Here is a 24,464-nt window from a genome sequence, read left to right on the forward strand (position 1 = left end):
GGACCCAGGTACACCCATCTACTGTCCAGAGAAGTCTGGAGGAAACCAGTGGGACCCAGGTACATCCATCTACTGTCCGCAGAAGTCTGGAGGAAACCAGTGGGACCCAGGTACACCCATCTACTGTCCAGAGAAGTCTGGAGGAAACCAGTGGGACCAAGGTACACCCATCTACTGTCCAGAGAAGTCTGGAGGAAACCAGTGGGACCCAGGTACACCCATCTACTGTCCAGGGAAGTCTGGGGGAAACCAGTGGGACCCAGGTACCCCCATCTACTCTCCAAGGAAGTCTGGAGGAAACCAGTGGGACCCAGGTACACCCATCTACTGTCCAGAGAAGTCTGGAGGAAACCAGTGGGACCCAGGTACACCCATCTACTGTCCAGAGAAGACTGGAGGAAACCAGTGGGACCCGGGTACACCCATCTACTGTCCAGGGAAGTCTGGGGGAAACCAGTGGGACCCAGGTACACCCATCTACTGTCTGGAGAAGTCTGGTGGAAACCAGTGGGACCCAGGTACCCCCCATCAACAGTCCAAAGAAGTCTGGGGGAAACCATTGGGACCCAGGTACATCCATCTACAGTCCAGAGAAGTCTGGAGGAAACCAGTGGGACCCAGGAACACCCATCTACTGTCCAGAGAAGTCTGTAGGAAACCAGTGGGACCCAGGAACACCCATCTACTGTCCAGAGAAGTCTGTAGGAAACCAGTGGGACCCAGGTACACCCATCTACTGTCTGGAGAAGTCTGGTGGAAACCAGTGGCACCCAGATACACCCATCTACTGTCCAGAGAAGTCTGTAGGAAACCAGTGGGACCCAGGTACACCCATCTACTGTCCAGAGAAGTCTGTAGGAAACCAGTGGGACCCAGGTACACCCATCTACTGTCCAGAGAAGTCTGGAGGAAACCAGTGGGACCCAGGTACATCCATCTACTGTCCGCAGAAGTCTGGAGGAAACCAGTGGGACCCAGGTACACCCATCTACTGTCCAGAGAAGTCTGGAGGAAACCAGTGGGACCAAGGTACACCCATCTACTGTCCAGAGAAGTCTGGAGGAAACCAGTGGGACCCAGGTACACCCATCTACTGTCCAGGGAAGTCTGGGGGAAACCAGTGGGACCCAGGTACCCCCATCTACTCTCCAAGGAAGTCTGGAGGAAACCAGTGGGACCCAGGTACACCCATCTACTGTCCAGAGAAGTCTGGAGGAAACCAGTGGGACCCAGGTACACCCATCTACTGTCCAGAGAAGTCTGAAGGAAACCAGTGGGACCCAGGTACACCCATCTACTGTCCAGAGAAGTCTGGAGGAAACCAGTGGGACCCAGGTACACCCATCTACTGTCCAGACAAGTCTGGAGGAAACCAGTGGGACCCAGGTACACCCATCTACTGTCCAGGGAAGTCTGGGGGAAACCAGTGGGACCCAGGTACCCCCATCTACTCTCCAAGGAAGTCTGGATGAAACCAGTGGGACCCAGGTACATCCATCTACTGTCCGCAGAAGTCTGGAGGAAACCAGTGGGACCCAGGTACACTCATCTATCATCCACAGATATCTGGAGGAAACCAATGGGACCCAGGTACACCCATCTACTGTCCAGAGAGGCCTGGAGGAAACCAGTGGGACCCAGGTACACCCATCTACTGTCCGGAGAAGTCTGGAGGAAACCAGTGGGACCCAGGTACACCCATCTACTGTCCAGGGAAGTCTGGGGGAAACCAGTGGGACCCAGGTACACCCATCTACTGTCCAGGGAAGTCTGGAGGAAACCAGTGGGACCCAGGTACACCCATCTACTGTCCAGGGAAGTCTGGAGGAAACCAGTGGGACCCAGGTAGACCCATCTACTCTTCAAGGAAGTCTGGAGGAAACCAGTGGGACCCAGGTACATCCATCTACAGTCCAGAGAAGTCTGGAGGAAACCAGTGGGACCCAGGTACATCCATCTACAGTCCAGAGAAGTCTGGAGGAAACCAGTGGGACCCAGGTAAACCCATCTACTGTCCAGAGAAGTCTGGAGGAAACCAGTGGGACCCAGGTACACCCATCTACTGTCCAGAGAAGTCTGGAGGAAACCAGTGGGACCCAGATACACCCATCTACTATCCAGGGAAGTCTGGGGGAAACCAGTGGGACCCAGGTACACCCATCTACTGTCTGGAGAAGTCTGGTGGAAACCAGTGGGACCCAGGTACACCCATCTACTGTCCAGGGAAGTCTGGGGGAAACCAGTGGGACCCAGGTAGACCCATCTACTCTCCAAGGAAATTTGGGGGAAACCAGTGGGACCAAGGTACATCCATCTACAGTCCAGAGAAGTCTGGAGGAAACCAGTGGGACCCGGGTAAACCCATCTACTGTCCAGAGAAGTCTGGAGGAAACCAGTGGGACCCAGGTACACCCATCTACTGTCCAGAGAAGTCTGGAGGAAAGCAGTGGGACCCAGGTACACCCATCTACTGTCCAGAGAAGTCTGGAGGAAACCAGTGGGACCCAGGTACACCCATCTACTGTCCAGGGAAGTCTGGGGGAAACCAGTGGGACCCAGGTACACCCATCTACTGTCTGGAGAAGTCTGGTGGAAACCAGTGGGACCCAGGTACCCCCCATCAACAGTCCAAAGAAGTCTGGGGGAAACCATTGAGACCCAGGTACATCCATCTACAGTCCAGAGAAGTCTGGAGGAAACCAGTGGGACCCAGGAACACCCATCTACTGTCCAGAGAAGTCTGGAGGAAACCAGTGGGACCCAGGAACACCCATCTACTGTCCAGAGAAGTCTGTAGGAAACCAGTGGGACCCAGGTACACCCATCTACTGTCTGGAGAAGTCTGGTGGAAACCAGTGGGACCCAGGTACCCCCCATCTACAGTCCAAGGAAGTCTGGGGGAAACCAGTGGGACCCAGGTACATCCATCTACAGTCCAGAGAAGTCTGGAGGAAACCAGTGGGACCCAGGTACACCCATCTACTGTCCAGAGAAGTCTGGAGGAAAGCAGTGGGACCCAGGTACATCCATCTACTGTCCGCAGAAGTCTGGAGGAAACCAGTGGGACCCAGGTACCCCCATCTACTGTCCAGAGAAGTCTGGAGGAAACCAGTGGGACCCAGGTACACCCATCTACTGTCCAGAGAAGTCTGGAGGAAACCAGTGGGACCCAGGTACACCCATCTACTGTCCAGGGAAGTCTGGGGGAAACCAGTGGGACCCAGGTACCCCCATCTACTCTCCAAGGAAGTCTGGAGGAAACCAGTGGGACCCAGGTACATCCATCTACTGTCCGCAGAAGTCTGGAGGAAACCAGTGGGACCCAGGTACACTCATCTATCATCCACAGATATCTGGAGGAAACCAATGGGACCCAGGTACACCCATCTACTGTCCAGAGAGGCCTGGAGGAAACCAGTGGGACCCAGGTACATCCATCTACTGTCCGGAGAAGTCTGGAGGAAACCAGTGGGACCCAGGTACACCCATCTACTGTCCAGGGAAGTCTGGAGGAAACCAGTGGGACCCAGGTACACCCATCTACTGTCCAGGGAAGTCTGGAGGAAACCAGTGGGACCCAGGTACATCCATCTACTGTCCGGAGAAATCTGGTGGAAACCAGTGGGACCCAGGTACCCCCATCTACAGTCCAGGGAAGTCTGGGGGAAACCAGTGGGACCCAGGTACACCCATCTACTGTCCAGAGAAGTCTGGAGGAAACCAGTGGGACCCAGGTACACCCATCTACTGTCCAGAGAAGTCTGGAGGAAACCAGTGGGACCCAGGTACACCCATCTACTGTCCAGAGAAGTCTGGAGGAAACCAGTGAGACCCACGTACATCCTTCTACTGTCCGGAGAAGTCTGGTGGAAACCCGTGGGACCCAGGCACCCCCATATACTGTCCAGAGAAGTCTGGAGGAAACCAGTGGGACCCAGGTACACCCATATACTGTCCAGAGAAGTCTGGAGGAAACCAGTGGGACCCAGGTACACCCATCTACTGTCCGCAGAAGTCTGGAGGAAACCAGTGGGACCCAGGTACACCCATCTACTGTCCAGAGAAGTCTGGAGGAAACCAGTGGGACCCAGGTACACCCATATACTGTCCAGAGAAGTCTGGAGGAAACCAGTGGGACCCAGGTACACCCATCGACTGTCCAGGGAAGTCTGGAGGAAACCAGTGGGACCCAGGTATACCCATCTACTGTCCGCAGAAGTCTGGAGGAAACCAGTGGGACCCAGGTACACCCATCGACTGTCCAGGGAAGTCTGGAGGAAACCAGTGGGACCCAGGTACATCCATCTACTGTCCGCAGAAGTCTGGAGGAAACCAGTGGGACCCAGGTACACCCATCTATAGTTCAGAGAAGTCTGGAGGAAACCAGTGGGACCCAGGTACACCCATCTACAGTTCAGAGAAGTCTGGAGGAAACCCGTGGGACCCAATGTAAAATATTTGGCTGTAAGAGGGTTGCAGTTTGTTGGGGGAAGGGCTGGGAAGCGGTACAATAATGAGTGTCTGCAGCCAACTGTGAAGCACGGTGGAGGTTCCTTGCAAATTTGGGGCTGCATTTCTGCAAATGGAGTTGGAGATTTGGTCAGGATCAATGGTGTCCTCAATGCTGAGAAATCCAGGCTAATACTTCTCCATCATGCCATACCATCAGGGGGGTGTGTGATTGGCCCCAAATTTATTCTGTGGCAGGACCAACACCCCAAACATCCAGCCAATGTCATTAAGAACTATCTTCAGTGTAAAGAAGGAGTGCTGGAAGTGGTGGTTTGGCCCCCACAGAGCCATGATCTCACCATCATGGAGTCTGTCTGGAATGAAGGGTTGGAGGCAGCCAATCTACAGAAGATCTGTGCTTAGGTCTCCAAGATGTACACAGAACAACCTACCTGTCATAGAACAACCTACCTGCCGAGTTCCTTCACCAACTGTGAGCAAGTCTACCTAGAATTAGGCAAAGGGGGGGAGGGGGCACCCCAAATATTAATTGGATTTCTCTTCATTTACTTTCCATTTTGTTATTTGATAAAAATAAACTATTAACACTTCGATTTCTGAAAGCATTCTTCATTTACAGCATTTTTTCACACCTGCCTAAGTCTCGGTTCACACGACGTTCACGTCCCGCGTCTGCTCGGGTATGGTAGCCCATTCATTTAAAAAGGGGCGCTGTGCCTTGTGAAATGCACAAAATAATGCGGTCGCATGGACTCTGCATTGGTCTTTTTGACCATAGGGTTTTCCCTGCGTTTCCCGCACCCCAAACACGGCCTTTGTGGGGGTCTATGTTCCTGTATAAGAGCCCCCCTGGGATGTCCATAAAGCCCAAGCACATTGATTAGGCTGCTGGATGCGGGTTGTACGCACTCCTGTGCCTCGTGCCACAAAAAACATCCCCATTTTTTGAAGCTGTAAAGGGAAAACGCGCCGCGTGTACGTAATATTCGTACGTCTTCTCTTCCACATTAAGGGGTCCAATATTCAAATATTGTCAGTAAACCATCCGTCACGTGCGCACACCTCGCTCGCTCTATCACACTTCTCTAAATGCTCTATAAAGCCGACATAAAAGTCTTCAGATGAGTTTTTCGCACTTTCGCTGTGAAGTGTGAGGAGCCGCAGGTGATATTAAAGAACCGCTCTGACCCAATGACTTTTCTTTTTACATCCAAAGCCCATCGATCTTCACACTGCACACACAGGACATTCTTATCAAACAAATATAACATTTTGCAAACAGGTCATTTTTCTCCTTCACTGATGAGGAGGCTCTGATAGGTGGCATTAGGTGGGCACTGACAGGTGCCACTGGTGGGCACTGATAGGTGCCACTGGTGGGCATTGATAGGTGGCATTAGGTGGGCACTGACAGGTGGCACTGATGGGTACTGATGAGATGGCTCTGAAAAGGACTGATAGTCTGCACTGATGGGTACTGATGAGAAGGCACTGATAGGTGGCACTTATGGGTACTAATGAGGAGGCACTGATAGGGGGCTCTGATAGGCTGCACTGATGAGTACTGATTAGGAGGCACTGATAGGTGGCATTGGGTGGGCACTGACAGGTGGCACTGATGGGTACTAATGAGGAGGCACTGATAGGTGGCTCAGATAGGCTTCACTGATGGGTACTGATGAGAAGGCACTGACAGGTGGCACTGGCGGGCACTGATAGGTGGCACTGATGGTTACTGATGAGGAGGCACTGATAGGTGGCCCTAATGGGCACTGATTAGGAGGCACTGATAGGTGGCACTGATGGGTACTAATGAGAAGGCACTGATAGGTGGCTCAGATAGGCTTTACTGATGGGTACTGATGAGGAGGCACTGACAGGTGCCACTGGCGAGCACTGATAGGTGGCACTGATGGTTACTGATGAGGAGGCACTGATAGGTGGCCCTAATGGGCACTGATTAGGAGGCACTGATAGGTGGCACTGATGGGTACTGATGAGGAGGCACTGATAGGTGGCACTGATGGGTACTGATGAGGAGGCACTGATAGTTGGCCCTAATAGGCACTGATCAGGAGGCACTGATAGGTGGCATTAGGTGGGCACTGACAGGTGCCACTGGTGGGCACTAATAGGTGGCACTGATGGGTACTGATGAGATGGCTCTGAAAGGGACTGATAGGCTGCACTGATGGGTACTGATGAGGAGGCACTGATAGGTGCCACTGGTGGGCACTGATAGGTGGCACTGATGGGCACTGATAGGTGGCATTAGGTGGGCACTAATAGGTGCCACTAGTGGGCACTCATTGGCAGCACTGGTGGGCACTGTTGGGGCAGCACTGATTAAATGTTCCTTTCCCACAAGCCGGTTATCAGCTCTCCTCTCCTCACGTTATCAGTAGGGATGAGCTCCGGTGTGTTCGTACATTCCACGTGTAGAGCCCGCCAGGAAGTTGGCGCAGCGCTAATCACAGGCAGTGAGACATTTTCCGATCTCTGCAGCCGCACATCAGGACAATGTCTCACTGCCTGTGATTAGCGCTGTGCCGAGTTCCTGGCGGGGTCTACACATGGAGTGTGCGAACACACCGGAGCTCATCCCTACTGATAACACACCAGAGCTCATCCCTACTGATAACACACCGGAGCTCATCCTTACTGATAACACGCCGGAGCTCATCCTTACTGATAACACGCCGGAGCTCATCCTTACTGATAACACGCCGGAGCTCATCCTTACTGATAACACGCCGGAGCTCATCCTTACTGATAACACACCGGAGCTCATCCCTACTGATAACACACCGGAGCTCATCCTTACTGATAACACGCCGGAGCTCATCCTTACTGATAACACACCGGAGCTCATCCCTACTGATAACACACCGGAGCTCATCCCTACTGATAACACGCCGGAGCTCATCCTTACTGATAACACACCGGAGCTCATCCTTACTGATAACACGCCGGAGCTCATCCCTACTGATAACACACCGGAGCTCATCCTTACTGATAACACACCGGAGCTCATCCCTACTGATAACACGCCGGAGCTCATCCTTACTGATAACACACCGGAGCTCATCCCTACTGATAACACACCGGAGCTCATCCTTACTGATAACACGCCGGAGCTCATCCTTACTGATAACACACCGGAGCTCATCCCTACTGATAACACACCGGAGCTCATCCCTACTGATAACACGCCGGAGCTCATCCTTACTGATAACACACCGGAGCTCATCCCTACTGATAACACGCCGGAGCTCATCCTTACTGATAACACGCCGGAGCTCATCCCTACTGATAACACGCCGGAGCTCATCCCTACTGATAACACACCGGAGCTCATCCTTACTGATAACACACCGGAGCTCATCCCTACTGATAACACACCGGAGCTCATCCCTACTGATAACACACCGGAGCTCATCCTTACTGATAACACACCGGAGCTCATCCCTACTGATAACACACCGGAGCTCATCCTTACTGATAACACACCGGAGCTCATCCCTACTGATAACACACCGGAGCTCATCCTACTGATAACACACCGGAGCTCATCCCTACTGATAACACACCGGAGCTCATCCTTACTGATAACACACCGGAGCTCATCCTTACTGATAACACACCGGAGCTCATCCTTACTGATAACACACCGGAGCTCATCCTTACTGATAACACACCGGAGCTCATCCCTACTGATAACACACTGGAGCTCATCCCTACTGATAACACACCGGAGCTCATCCCTACTGATAACACACCGGAGCTCATCCTTACTGATAACACGCCGGAGCTCATCCTTACTGATAACACGCCGGAGCTCATCCTTACTGATAACACACCGGAGCTCATCCCTACTGATAACACACCGGAGCTCATCCCTACTGATAACACACCGGAGCTCATCCTTACTGATAACACACCGGAGCTCATCCTTACTGATAACACACCGGAGCTCATCCTTACTGATAACACGCCGGAGCTCATCCCTACTGATAACACACCGGAGCTCATCCCTACTGATAACACACCGGAGCTCATCCTTACTGATAACACACCGGAGCTCATCCCTACTGATAACACACCGGAGCTCATCCTTACTGATAACACACCGGAGCTCATCCCTACTGATAACACACCGGAGCTCATCCTTACTGATAACACACCGGAGCTCATCCCTACTGATAACACACCGGAGCTCATCCTTACTGATAACACGCCGGAGCTCATCCTTACTGATAACACACCGGAGCTCATCCCTACTGATAACACACCGGAGCTCATCCCTACTGATAACACACCGGAGCTCATCCTTACTGATAACACACCGGAGCTCATCCTTACTGATAACACACCGGAGCTCATCCCTACTGATAACACACCGGAGCTCATCCTTACTGATAACACGCCGGAGCTCATCCTTACTGATAACACGCCGGAGCTCATCCTTACTGATAACACACCGGAGCTCATCCCTACTGATAACACACCGGAGCTCATCCCTACTGATAACACACCGGAGCTCATCCCTACTGATAACACACCGGAGCTCATCCTTACTGATAACACGCCGGAGCTCATCCTTACTGATAACACGCCGGAGCTCATCCTTACTGATAACACACCGGAGCTCATCCCTACTGATAACACACCGGAGCTCATCCTTACTGATAACACACCGGAGCTCATCCTTACTGATAACACGCCGGAGCTCATCCCTACTGATAACACACCGGAGCTCATCCTTACTGATAACACACCGGAGCTCATCCTTACTGATAACACACCGGAGCTCATCCCTACTGATAACACACCGGAGCTCATCCTTACTGATAACACGCCGGAGCTCATCCTTACTGATAACACGCCGGAGCTCATCCTTACTGATAACACGCCGGAGCTCATCCTTACTGATAACACACCGGAGCTCATCCCTACTGATAACACACCGGAGCTCATCCCTACTGATAACACGCCGGAGCTCATCCTTACTGATAACACACCGGAGCTCATCCTTACTGATAACACGCCGGAGCTCATCCCTACTGATAACACACCGGAGCTCATCCTTACTGATAACACGCCGGAGCTCATCCTTACTGATAACACACCGGAGCTCATCCCTACTGATAACACACCGGAGCTCATCCCTACTGATAACACACCGGAGCTCATCCTTACTGATAACACACCGGAGCTCATCCTTAGTTATCAGCATGAAGAAAGGAATGCCAATAACCAGCTTGTATTTACATTGTGATCAGCTGTGATTGGACACAACTGATCACGTGGTAAAGAGCTGCTGTGATTGGCTCTTTACCCCGTTCTGTGGTCAGCTCTGTCCTAAGGACACAGATCATGTCACCCACATGCCTCAGCAGGCGCACGGGAAGCACGATCCCCGGGAAGACATCATACGATCGCCTCCTGGCAATGTGCCGCCATGCTGTAGCCGTCATTCGGTTATATCAGAGTCAGGAACTGGTTAAATCTGTTATTTTAATCAAAGCAGAGTAAATACCTGAATGTGACCCGCTATCAGAGCCGACCAATCACATGTGACCACTGCATGAGCGATTACATAGGAGTGGCCACACCCGTTGCTTTCCATGGGGCCGCCTCCCACCACTAATCATGGGGCACCCCTCCCCCCCGTGGGCATTCTCACATGTAATCAGAGTCGGGTGCAGTGGCAGATCTCACTCTTTTGGAAATATGCCCGAGAAATGCTATGCAGCCCCAGCTAGAGATTATATAGACAGAAAGTGGCTGTCAAGAGGCTGCAGGAGATCAGCAGCACCGAGACGTAACAAAGTATCTAAAGAAGGTTAAACAAGAATTTATATAACACCTGAGCAGTTCGGTTTACATCCCCCACACCAGCTGTGATTGTCACCATCATCCATACGGCCCATTTCATTGGTTGATATAAATGAAGACACAAATGTTACAATCCAAACTAAGATTTCTCATTTCATGAAACATTCAATCCTATCAATCGATGACAGCGAGCGATTCTCGTCTTTTTCCGATCAGATAAAATAACATTGATCAAAGGAGACGAAAGATTTCATCCAATCAGACTGTAACATCCGGGGGGGGCGGGGCAGGGGGTGGGGTTTGAGTGAGCCCCGTGGACGCCCCTGGTGTGGGAGGTGCATCAGTGGCACGCCGCCCAGGAGGGGGGGGGGGGGAAGTGCTGGCTGTTTACCGCCCCCTCAGAAGAAAAGCCCAGCAGCCGCGGCTGTTTATTGGGGTTCAGGCGAGTGATCAGATCCTTGTTCATGAAGAGCCGACAATCCTGAAGAGATGATCAGATCTGTGGGAGATGATTTTGCTCATTCCCAGTGATTTTATAATCTTTTGTTTCCTGTATAACGGGGCGCAGTGAGGTGTGTGCCAGAGAAGGGCGCAGATCACCCACATGGGGCGGCACACGTCTTCCAACAATCCCCATGGAGACATTCCCATTCACATCAATTCAGATGCAGGCGCTGCTCCCAATCTGATATCTGTGCAATGTACAGGAGCAGCATCTGTGTCTGTCACCCTTCTGTGTCCCAAATGACATGAGTGAGACCTGGACGGGGATGTACAGAACACCTGTGCAGGTAAACACCCACCTTTAGAACGCCCCGTGTGGACAAAGCCTTAGAACACATATGTCAAACACAAGGCCCGCAGGCCAAATCCAGCCCACCAGGCCTTGTCATGTGACCCCCGCACCCACAACTCTATTCCCCCCACCTCTGGCTTTAAAGTTGGGGCAAGACACCCCTAAACTCTGCATGTAGCGTGCTCCTAAATTCTGCACTCTGTACACAGCACACCCCTGAACTCTGCACTCTGTACACAGCACACCCCTGAACTCTGCACTCTGTACACAGCACACTCCTGAACTCTGCACTCTGTACACAGTACACTCCTGAACTCTGCATGTAGTGCACCCCTGAACTCTGCACTCTGTACACAGAACACCCCTGAACCCTGCACTCTGTATGTAGTGCACCCCTGAACTCTGCACTCTGTACACAGCACACCCCTGAACTCTGTACACAGAACACCCCTGAACTCTGTACATAGCAAACCCCTGAACTCTGCACTCTGTACACAGCACACTCCTGAACTCTGCACACAGTACACTCCTGAACTCTGCATGTAGTGCACCCCTGAACTCTGCACTCTGTACACAGAACACCCCTGAACCCTGCACTCTGTATGTAGTGCACCCCTGAACTCTGCACTCTGTACACAGCACACCCCTGAACTCTGTACACAGAACACCCCTGAACTCTGCACATAGCAAACCCCTGAACTCTGCACTCCGTACACAACACCCCCCTGAACTCTGCAATCTGTATGTAGTGCACCCTTGAACTCTACACTCTGTACACAGAACACCCCTGAACTCTGCACTCTGTACACAGCACCCCCTGAACTCTGCACTCTGTATGTAGTGCACCCTTGAACTCTGCACTCTGTACACAGCACACCCCTGAACTCTGTACTCTGTACACAGAACACCCCTGAACTCTGCACTCTGTACACAGCACACCCCTGAACTCTGTACTCTGTACACAGAACACCCCTGAACTCTGCACATAGCGAACCCCTGAACTCTGCACTCCGTACACAACACCCCCCTGAACTCTGCACTCTGTATGTAGTGCACCCTTGAACTCTGCACTCTGTACACAGCGCATCCCTGAACTCTGCACTCTGTACACAGCGCATCCCTGAACTCTGCCTTCTGTACATAGCACACCCCTGAACTCTGTACACAGCACACCCTTGAACCCTGCACTCTGTACATAGCACACCCCTGAACTCTGCACTCTGTACACAGCGCATCCCTGAACTCTGCACTCTGTACACAGCACACCCCTGAACTCTGCACTCTGTACACAGCACACCCCTGAACTCTGCACTCTGTACATAGCACACCCCTGAACTCTGCACTCTGTACATAGCACACCCCTGAACTCTGCACTCTGTACACAGCACACCCCTGAACTATGCACTCTGTACATAGCACACCCCTGAACTCTGCACTCTGTACACAGCGCATCCCTGAACTCTGCACTCTGTACATAGCAAACTCCTGAACTCTGCACTCTATACATTGCACACCCCTGAACTCTGCACTCTGTACACAGCACACCCCTGAACTCTGCACTCTGTACATAGCACACCCCTGAACTCTGCACTCTGTACATAGCACACTTCTGAACTATGCACTCTGTATGTAGTGCACCCCTGAACTCTGAACTCCGTACACAGCACACCTCTGCACTCTGTACACAGCACACCCCTGAACTCTGTACACAGCACACCCCTGAAATCTGCACTCTGTACACAGCACACCCCTGTCTCATTGACTCGGTGATCACAGAGCACACCACGTGCGCCCCGCAGGGGGTGTGCAGGCAGCTCATGCACGGGAGGATGTCTATTGACGCCCTCCCAGGAATTAAGGCCCCTGCTGTAGCTGTCATTTGTCTTTAGCGCAGGTGGGAAGTGGCTTGAAAATGGTCTTGTTTACATGTAGTCGGAAGTGACGTCATGATGTCGTGCCTGGAACCGGAAGTGACATCATGGAGTCGTGCCCGGAACCGGAAGTGACGTCATGGCATCACTCAAGTCCTCCAAGGCCACAGAGATGAGTGGAGGCCCTCTTTCCTTTGCTTGTCTTTGTGACCAGTCCTGGATCGGTTCCTGGAGCTACGGATCGCCCAGGTATGCATTGGTCTAAAAGTGATCCAGCAGCCAATGCACCACTCAGACTATTTTCATCAGAAAAACCAGCGCCTGAGGGAAAAAATGATACCGGGGTTATGGCATCCAGCTGCAGCCAAAACTCTGGTATTGAACGTTAAAATAATGATGTATTTTCCCAGTTAGGCGGTTGGCAGGTGATTAATTCCCTCAGATTTGAAGTTTTGGGTTCATTTTCACAGATATGTTGAAGAATTGTGCTTGGAGACGTATATTGAGCACTTCTATGGATCTCTGGACTCTTTCAAGCTTATATAGTTACATAGTCCATCAAGTCCAACCTATGTGTGTGATTATATGTCAGTATTACATTATATATCCCTGTATATTGTGTGATTATATGTCATATTACATTATATATCCCTGTATGTTGTGTGATTATATGTCATATTACATTATATATCTCTGTATGTTGTGTGATTATATGTCATATTACATTATATATCTCTGTATGTTGTGTGATTATATGTCATATTACATTATATATCTCTGTATGTTGTGTGATTATATGTCATATTACATTATATATCTCTGTATGTTGTGTGATTATATGTCATATTACATTATATATCTCTGTATGTTGTGTGATTATATGTCATATTACATTATATATCTCTGTATGTTGTGTGATTATATGTCATATTACATTATATATCCTGTATATTGTGTGATTATATGTCATATTACATTATATATCTCTGTATGTTGTGTGATTATATGTCATATTACATTATATATCTCTGTATGTTGTGTGATTATATGTCATATTACATTATATATCCTGTATATTGTGTGATTATATGTCATATTACATTATATATCTCTGTATGTTGTGTGATTATATGTCATATTACATTATATATCTCTGTATGTTGTGTGATTATATGTCATATTACATTATATATCCCTGTATGTTGTGTGATTATATGTCATATTACATTATATATCTCTGTATGTTGTGTGATTATATGTCATATTACATTATATATCTCTGTATGTTGTGTGATTATATGTCATATTACATTATATATCCCTGTATGTTGTGTGATTATATGTCATATTACATTATATATCTCTGTATGTTGTGTGATTATATGTCATATTACATTATATATCCCTGTATGTTGTGTGATTATATGTCATATTACATTATATATCTCTGTATGTTGTGTGATTATATGTCATATTACATTATATATCCTGTATGTTGTGTGATTATATGTCATATTACATTATATATCTCTGTATGTTGTGTGATTATATGTCATATTACATTATATATCTCTGTATGTTGTGTGATTATGTGTCATATTACATTATATATCCTGTATGTTGTGTGATTATATGTCATATTACATTATATATCTCTGTATGTTGTGTGATTATATGTCATATTACATTATATATCCTGTATGTTGTGTGATTATATGTCATATTACATTATATATCTCTGTATGTTGTGTGATTATATGTCATATTACATTATATATCCCTGTATGTTGTGTGATTATATGTCATATTACATTATATATCTCTGTATGTTGTGTGATTATATGTCATATTACATTATATATCTCTGTATGTTGTGTGATTATATGTCATATTACATTATATATCTCTGTATGTTGTGTGATTATATGTCATATTACATTATATATCCTGTATGTTGTGTGATTATATGTCATATTACATTATATATCTCTGTATGTTGTGTGATTATATGTCATATTACATTATATATCTCTGTATGTTGTGTGATTATATGTCATATTACATTATATATCTCTGTATGTTGTGTGATTATATGTCATATTACATTATATATCTCTGTATGTTGTGTGATTATATGTCATATTACATTATATATCTCTGTATGTTGTGTGATTATATGTCATATTACATTATATATCTCTGTATGTTGTGTGATTATATGTCATATTACATTATATATCTCTGTATGTTGTGTGATTATATGTCATATTACATTATATATCTCTGTATGTTGTGTGATTATATGTCATATTACATTATATATCTCTGTATGTTGTGTGATTATATGTCATATTACATTATATATCTCTGTATGTTGTGTGATTATATGTCATATTACATTATATATCTCTGTATGTTGTGTGATTATATGTCATATTACATTATATATCTCTGTATGTTGTGTGATTATATGTCATATTACATTATATATCTCTGTATGTTGTGTGATTATATGTCATATTACATTATATATCTCTGTATGTTGTGTGATTATATGTCATATTACATTATATATCTCTGTATGTTGTGTGATTATATGTCATATTACATTATATATCTCTGTATGTTGTGTGATTATATGTCAGTATTACATTATATATCTCTGTATGTTGTGTGATTATATGTCATATTACATTATATATCTCTGTATGTTGTGTGATTATATGTCATATTACATTATATATCTCTGTATGTTGTGTGATTATATGTCAGTATTACATTATATATCTCTGTATGTTGTGTGATTATATGTCAGTATTACATTGTATATCCCTGTATATTGTGGTCATTCAGGTGATTATCTAATAGTTTCTTGAAGCTATCAATGCTCCCCGCTGAGACCACCGCCTGTGGAAGGGAATTCCACATCCTTGCCGCTCTTACAGTGAAGAACCCTCTACATAGTTTAAGATTAAACCTCTTTTCTTCTAATTTTAATGAGTGGTGACGAGTCTTGTTAAACTCTCTTCCGCGGAATCATTCTAAGAAATAGATTTCTTTTTATTTGATTGTATTTGTTGTTCGCGGCGCGGCATCAATATTGATTTATAAATCTACCAGTTTATATATTAAAACCCGATTGGAATTTCAATCTAAATCAGCTAAATACATTCTAGGTGCAGAAGAAAACAATTAGTTTAACCCTTTCAGCTCTGGAAGGTTTTACCCCCCCCCTTCATGACCAGGCCATGTTTTGCTATTCAGCGCTGCGTTACATTAACTGGTAATTGCGCGGTCGTACAACGCTGTACACAAATGACATTTATATCATTTTTTTCGCACAATTAGAGCTTTCTTTTGGTGGTATTTGATCACCTCTGCAGTTTTTAATTATATAAACGAAAACAAAAAAGAAAATGCTATAAAACATATCTAATAAAAAAAAAATTACATTTTGGCCAAAATTTATTCTGCTGTTTCTGGAAACAGAAAATCCCAATAAGTGTTTATTGATTGGTTTGTGTGAAAGTTATACAAACTATGGGATAGATACTGGAATATTTTTTATACTAGTAATGGCGGTGATCAGCGACTTACATTGGGATGGTGCGGCGGGAAATCTGATACTAACTGATGCTGGGGGTAGAACTGACTAACTGCCACCGACACTAATACAGCGATCAGAGCTAATACTATACACTGTCACTGTACTAATGACACTGTCTGGGAAGGGGGTTAACGGCTAGGAGCGATCAAAGGGTTAAATGTGTCCCTATCGATGTGATGTGTATACAGTGTGCTGCTTTTACTAACAGATCTCTTTGTTTCTTATCTCTGCTGGGATAAAAACCAGAGAGATCGCCCCCTCTGTACAGAGCTCTGTGTCAGGGAAAGCCGCTTCACTGGTCCGGGGATTTAAAATCTTCCGTGGCTAAATCTCCTTTCTGTGCCTCTCAGCATGTTGGCCATCACATGGATAGCGCTGACCAATCAGAATCCGTCTAGCCCTCCTGGTCAGCATTGCCAGGTGTGGAGAGAAAGCCAGGAGGGATTTCAGATCCCCAGACCGGTAAATCGGCGTCCCTAACAGAGCAGGACTGCAGTACAGCAGGACACTGCAGAGTCAGAGCCAGCGCTCTCCAATCAGCAGGGAGCACGGGATTGGCTGATTGCAGAGCTTTAGGTTTGACTAAGTTGGGGGGTAGGGAGGGGGTGTCAGATCTGCAGAGAAACCACTCCTTCCACATAGAAAGCAAGGGTCCTTCTCCGCAGCGTGCTGGCAAAGGACAGGCTTTTCTACTCAGGCTGTGGCTTCTTTAGAAAAAAAAAGAACTGTAAGGGCACTTTCACACTGGGGGGGGGGGGGGCGGTTGCCGACGGCAAAGTGCCGCTATTTTAGCAGTGCTTTACTGTCGTTTTAGTGGTGTGTTTCGACTGCTAGCGGGGCGCTTTTAACCCCTGCTAGCGGCTGATGAAGGCCACTGCCGAAGTGCTTTGCAGGCGCTGCCCATTGATTTCAATGAGCAGGGGCGCTTTAGGAGCACCGCTCCTAAACTGCCCCAAAGAAGCCGCTTGCAGGACTTTTGTTAACCGGTTCCCATTCGGCTCACTCAGATATACTGCGGCAGAATGGCTCTCCTGGGCGAAACCCCAGACAGGTAGGTCCTTCCCCTTCTCGGCCACCAGAGGGCGCACGTGTGCCCGCTGCACGGTGGGGGACCCGATGTGCATGGCCGGCAGTCGCAGTCGCATGCACGAGGATTTATGTGTATGTACCCACAAATCCCTGTGCTGTCAGGGGAGAGGAGACATGTTGTTTGTTCCTAGTAAGTAGGAACATTGATATGTCTCCTCCCCCAGTCAGTCCCCTCCCCATACAGGGAACAAACACTTAACCCCTTGATCGCCCCCTAGTATTAACCCCTTCCCTACCAGTGACATTTATACAGTTAATCAGTGCATTTTTATAGAACTGATTGCTGTATAAATGTCAATGGTCCCAAAATAGTGTCAAAAGTCTCCGATCTGTCCGCCGCAATACCGCTAAAAATCACAGATCACCGCCATTACTAGTAAAAAAAAAAAAAAAAAAAATGCCATAAATATATCCCCTATTTTGTAGACGCTATAACTTTTGCGCAAACCAATCAATATATGCTTATTGCGATTTTTTTTAACCAAAAATATGTGGAAGAAAACGTATCGTCCTAAACTGATGAAGAAATTCATTTTGTTTTTTTAAATTTTGGGGATTATAGCAAAAAGTAAAAAAAAAAATATATATTTTTTTAATTGTTGCATATTTTTTTGTTTATAGCGCAAAAAAAAACCGCAGAGGTGATCAAATACCACCAAAAGAAAGTTCTATTTGTGGGGAAAAAAAGGACGCAAATTTTGTTTGGGTAAAACGTCGCACAACCGCGCAATTGTCAGTTAAAGCGATGTAGCGCCAAATTGTAAAAAGTGCTCTGGTCAGGAAGGGGGTAAAATCTTCCAGGGCTGAAGTGGTTAACGCCCCACAAGCGCACCGCCCCCGGGCTTTCACACTGGAGTGACAGGGAAGACGCTTTTCAAGCGCTATTTTTAGCACCAAAAACGCCTGTAAAGCGCCTCAGTGTGAAAGACTGAACTTTGTTTTTTCTTTAGGTTACTTTCACACTGAAAGCGCCCGGTGTTAGCGGTAAAGCGCTAGTAGTTTTAATGGCGCTTTACCTTTGTTTTAACTGTGCTTTTAGGTCGCTAGCGGAGCGCTTTTAATCCCCGCTAGCGGCTGGAGAAAGGGTTAAAAGCGCCCGTGTTGCGTGTTGGGCAGGGGAGTTTTGGGAGCGCTGTATACAAAGATGCTGCTTGCAGGACTCCAGTGTGGGAGCACCCGGGATTTCACATTCGGGCGGCATGGGAGGCATTTTTCAGACGCAATTTCTAGCGGTAAAACACCTGAAAAACTCCCCAGTGTCAAAGTAGCATTAGACTTTTTTATTTTGAAGAACCTGGAAGGTGTTTGGAGGTTTTAAACTGAAAGTTCAATCAAGCTTTAATATGGATACTCAGCAAACTCTACACTATATACTGTACAGGATACATTTGATGGAGTGTCATGGCGGCATAATCGCATCCCCCTGCAAACAGCCCCCCCCCACAACTGCCCTAATGTCAATGCAGCGTGACCTGTGCCCCATACAGGGTGACCTGTGCCCAATACAGAGTGACCTGTGCCCCATACAGCGTGACCTGTGCCCCATACAGCGTGACCTGTGCCCAATACAGCGTGAGCTGTGCCCCATACAGCGTGACCTGTGCCCAATACAGCGTGACCTGTGCCCCATACAGCGTGACCTGTGCCCCATACAGCGTGACCTGTGCCCCATACAGCGTGACCTGTGCCCCATACAGAGTGACCTGTGCCCCATACAGCGTGACCTGTGCCCAATACAGCATTGCCTGTGCCCCATACAGCCCCACCTATACAGAGGAAGAGGCAAGCCACCCGGATCAGCAGAGAGCGGGATTGCCCACTGTAATAGCTTTTATTTGAATTTCCCGTCTTCCCGGGGCTCATCATCACATAGCCCCACCTCTTGGCCCGACGCCTTTGATGACGTCACATGTCCCGCATTGGATTGGCGTTCTGTCTATCAAAGGAGCCGGGCCAAGAGGTGGAGCTATGTGACGTGAGCCCCGGGAACACTGGAAGTTCTAATGAAAGCTCTTACATCGGACAATTCAGCTCTCTGCTGATCCGGACAGCTCGCCTCTTCCTTTCCTCTCTCTTCCCCTGGCTGGGAGACTGTGCCGGCGGTCCTCTCATCCTCACCGGGCCCCACTCGGCTGCGGGCCCCATAGCACCCGCATGGGTCGCTATGGTGGTAGTTACGCCCCTGCCCCTGAATGCAGTAACATTAGAAAACACTTACCATTGAGGAAGCCACGCCCCTGATCCACATTAAACCCAGAGGCCACAAGGAGGTTGTCCGGAGTGACAGCAACACCGTCCACAAACCCCGAGCCTGACGTGTGATTGGAGAGACGGGTCAGGATATCTAGAGGGGATCAAAATAGAAGACATCAGCCAATCAGCAGGCACAGTATTTGTCCGCAGCCTACCATAGACATACATGGCGGAGATATTTAACCAGCTCTGGAAGGTTCCCCCCCCCCCCCCCCCCCTTCATGAAAAGGTCATTTTTTGCTATTCAGCCCTCCATTACTTTAAGGCTACTTGTACACGGAGGCGGTTTTCAGGTGCTTTATTGCTGGAAATGACCTCTGAAAATCACCTGAAAAGCGCCTCCCATTCATTTCAATGTGTCTTCTCACACTGGGGGGTGCGATGGCGGGACGTTAGTAAAAGTCCTGCAAGCAGCATCTTTGTGGCGGTTTCTCTCTCTCTGTCTCTCTCTCCATCTCTCTCCATCCCCCCTCTCTCTCCATCCCCCCTCTCTCTCCACCCCCCCCTCTCTCCATCCCTCTCTCTCCTCCACCCCCCCTCTCTCCGCCCCTCTATACCCTCCACCCCCTCTCTCTCTCCTCCATCCCTCTCTCCCCTTCATCCCTCTCTCTCTTTCCATCCCCCTCTCTCTTTCCATCCCCCTCTCTCTCTGTCCCTCCCTCTCTCTCTCTCTACCTCCATCCCCCCTCTCTCTCTCCTCCTTCCCTCTCTCTCTCTGCACCTCTCTCTCTCCCTTTCTCTCTCCTCCACCCCCCCTCTCTCTCCGTCCCTCTCTCTCTCTCCACCCCCCCTCTCTCTCTCTCCTCCATCTCTCTCTCTGCGGACTCTGATGTAAGGGGGGCTCTGAGGACTGTGATGTAAGGGGTGCTCTGCGGACTCTGATGTAAGGGGGGCTCTGAGGACTGTGATGTAAGGGGTGCTCTGCGGACTCTGATGTAAGGGGTGCTCTGTGGACTCTGATGTAAGGGGTGCTCTGTGGACTCTGATGTAAGGGGTGCTCTGTGGACTCTGATGTAAGGGGTGCTCTGCGGACTCAGATGTAAGGGGGGCTTTAGGAACCCTGATTTAAAGGTAACTCTGATGTAAGTGGGGGCTTTGGTGAGCGGTCACCCCCTTACATCAGAGTTCCCCTTTAGATCAGAATCCACAGCGTTTCACCCTTAAAAAATGAATTTCCACTCCGCTGAAGTGTTCAGGTTTGGCTTGAAGAAAAAGTGCATGTCATGTGAATCGGATGCGGGGGAAACTCGCACATACCGGATGTGAACCCGGCCTGAAGGTAGAAATTTAGATTTGAAGGCGTCTGAGCCGTGACTCCGCCCCCTCCCAGCGGGTTCAGTTCAGACAGCTCCATCCAATCAGACGCAGTGTGACAACTAAGTGATGAAATAGATGTAACATTTTAGATGAAATACTTATAAAGGTTACAAATATAAAGTGTCGCCCCGCTCTCACCAGAGATGAAATATGGGTCACGATGTGCGTTCTGGTGAAGGTTATCAGACGGATATCTGGTCGGTGGTCTACCGGGATGGATATCTGTAGGCTGTTCCACAATCTGCAATACCCACATAATTGCCCCCTCACCCGTCTCATCGCTTCTCTCCACACCTCTAAAGCTTGTGATAGTGTTGAATGGCCGAACTTATTCCAAATTCTGCAACTCTACGGTTTTGGCCCTCGCTTGGTGGCATGGATACGCCCCCTTTATCTATACTGCCCCAGTGGCATGGATACGCCCCCTTTATCTATACTGCCCCAGTGGCATGGATACGCCTCTTTATATATACTGCCCCAGTGGCATGGATACGCCCCTTTATATATATACTGCCCCAGTGGCATGGATACGCCCCTTTATATATATACTGCCCCAGTGGCATGGATAGGCCCCCTTTATATATACTGCCCCAGTGGCATGGATACGCCCCCTTTATATATACTGCCCCAGTGGCATGGATACGCCCCCTTTATATATACTGCCCCAGTGGCACTGATACGCCCCCTTTATATATACTGCCCCAGTGGCATGGATACGCCCCCTTTATATATACTGCCCCAGTGGCACTGATACGCCCCCTTTATATATACTGCCCCAGTGGCATGGATACGCCTCCTTTATATATACTTGCCCAGTGGCATGGATACGCCCCCTTTATATATACTGCCCCAGTGGCATGGATAGGCCCCCTTTATATATACTGCCCCAGTGGCATTGATACGCCCCCTTTATATATACTTGCCCCAGTGGCATGGATACGCCCCCTTTATATATACTGCCCCAGTGGCATGAATACGCCCTCTTTATATATACTGCCCCAGTGGCATGGATACGCCCCCTTTATATATACTGCCCCAGTGGCATGGATACGCCCCCTTTATATATACTGCCCCAGTGGCATGGATACGCCCCCTTTATATATACTGCCCCAGTGGCATGGATACGCCCCCTTTATATATACTGCCCCAGTGGCATGGATACGCCCCCTTTATATATACTGCCCCAGTGGCATGGATACGCCCCCTTTATATATACTGCCCCAGTGGCATGGATACGCCCCCTTTATATATACTGCCCCAGTGGCATGGATACGCCCCCTTTATATATACTGCCCCAGTGGCATGCATCAGAGGTAATTCTCATGTCACTGACGCTTTTCCAATACATAGGGGCACCAGACAGGGGTGTCCTTTGTGCCCCCCCCCCCTTATCTATAGAAGTTTTGTCCCAGCCCACCAAGGTACGTCACTTCTACATACCTCCCTAATCTTATCTTCAGTCTCATACATAATACCTCATACTAATACAAAATACCCCATACTAATACATAACACCCCATACTGATATATAATACCCCATACTGATATATAATACCCCATACTAATACATAATACCCCATACTAATATATAATACCCCATACTAATACATAACACCCCATACTGATATATAATACCCCATACTAATATATAATACACCATACTAATACATAATACCCCATACTAATATATAATACCCCATACTGATACATAATACCCCATACTAATATATAATACCCCATACTAATACATAATACCCCATACTAATATATAATACCCCATACTAATATATAATACCCCATACTAATACATAATACCCCATACTAATATATAATACCCCATACTAATACATAACACCCCATACTAATATATAATACCCCATACTAATACATAACACCCCATACTAATACATAACACCCCATACTAATACATAATACCCCATACTAACATCGCAGTGGTGTGAACCGGCCACACCAGAGACAAGGCATTCTGTCTGGTCTTGCAGTGGGACTGCTCTGGAATAGCCCCCCCCCCCAGCATAGTCCCGCCCCATCTCGTGTGAATGGTCCCTGAAGGAATGGGGGGGCGAGAGAGAGACTAAAAAAGGAAGGAGAGGGGTGAGTGACTACTGTGGTCTGCATCCTGAGCCCATGACATAAAAGCATCTAAAGAATGTGAAAGATATTTTGTGGTTGGGGTAAATTGTACACAATAAAAATGTGTGTGGATGAAGCTGTCCGATTTGCCTAAAATAAAGTCCAGCTCAACTATCTAGATGAGGTCCACCAAGGGTATAAAGTCTATATCTACTATCTAGATGAGGTCCACCAAGGGTATAAAGTCTATATCTACTATCTAGATGAGGTCCACCAAGGGTATAAAGTCTATATCTACTATCTAGATGAGGTCCACCAAGGGTATAAAGTCTATATCTACTATCTAGATGAGGTCCACCAAGGGTATAAAGTCTATATCTACTATCTAGATGAGGTCCACCAAGGGTATAAAGTCCAGCTCAACTGTGACAGACCTAGCCGGGAGAGACTTTTGGAGGGGACTGAATGCTAGCCTCTTGCCGATCGATCGGGGGCCCTTGCATTTGGGGGAACGGTGCTCTTTGTGAGCTGTATGCCTGGGGACTCTTGAGATGGTATTACTGTGGATTCGGGTCCTGGTCCCCCAGGACACACAGACTATGGGGACCCTGGATTTGCCATATTGGAATAGTGGCTGATTCATAATGCTGGGACAAATACTGTTAGGAGATGCTGATGTCAATTCCAGCACCTGTCTGTCTGTTGTCTGCTAGAATGTGTATTGTAAATAAGTCTCTAGTATGGGATCTAAGAGTCATTAGATCCCCATTATTGTTTGTGTTAATTAACTCTGCTATTGTGATAATGTTGATTGGGTTTTCTGAGCTACAAGACGGCCAGTCTGGCCTAAAGGTCATGTCTGAGTCATCTAGGCTGTCTAAAAGGAATAGTTAATTAGCTCATGTTAATTAGGTTAATTAGGTTACAGCTGTATTGTTAGAGTAATATGAGCAGGAGGTCTGCACCTCATCTTTTACTGTATAAAAGAGACTGTATTCCTGTCAATAAAGAGAGATTCCTGGTTGAATTTACATACAGCCTGCCGGGTGTTTGTTCTGAGCTACACAACTGGGTTAGAACGGCACATAGCTGTAGTCTAGTCCCGGAGCATCGGATGACCGAACCA

At 47.8% G+C, this 24,464-nt stretch overlaps 1 protein-coding gene across 6 annotated transcripts in view; it reads right to left on the reverse strand.

Moving 5' to 3' along the window:
• The window catches only part of LOC141105525 (NACHT domain- and WD repeat-containing protein 1-like), a 129,442-nt gene that overhangs the window by 53,434 nt on the left and 51,544 nt on the right, over positions 1 to 24,464 (reverse strand). For 5 of the 6 annotated variants that reach the window (XM_073595408.1, XM_073595402.1, XM_073595404.1 and 2 more), the window contains exon 11: positions 19,893 to 20,018. The exons of the other annotated variant lie outside the window; for it this stretch is intronic. In XM_073595408.1, coding sequence (XP_073451509.1) covers positions 19,893 to 20,018 — 126 coding nt within the window. The remainder of the gene's footprint in view (positions 1 to 19,892; positions 20,019 to 24,464) is intronic. 6 annotated transcript variants of the gene reach the window in all.

This window comes from Aquarana catesbeiana, linkage group LG08, assembly GCF_042186555.1.
Source record: "Aquarana catesbeiana isolate 2022-GZ linkage group LG08, ASM4218655v1, whole genome shotgun sequence".
Taxonomy (NCBI): Eukaryota; Metazoa; Chordata; class Amphibia; order Anura; family Ranidae; genus Aquarana; species Aquarana catesbeiana.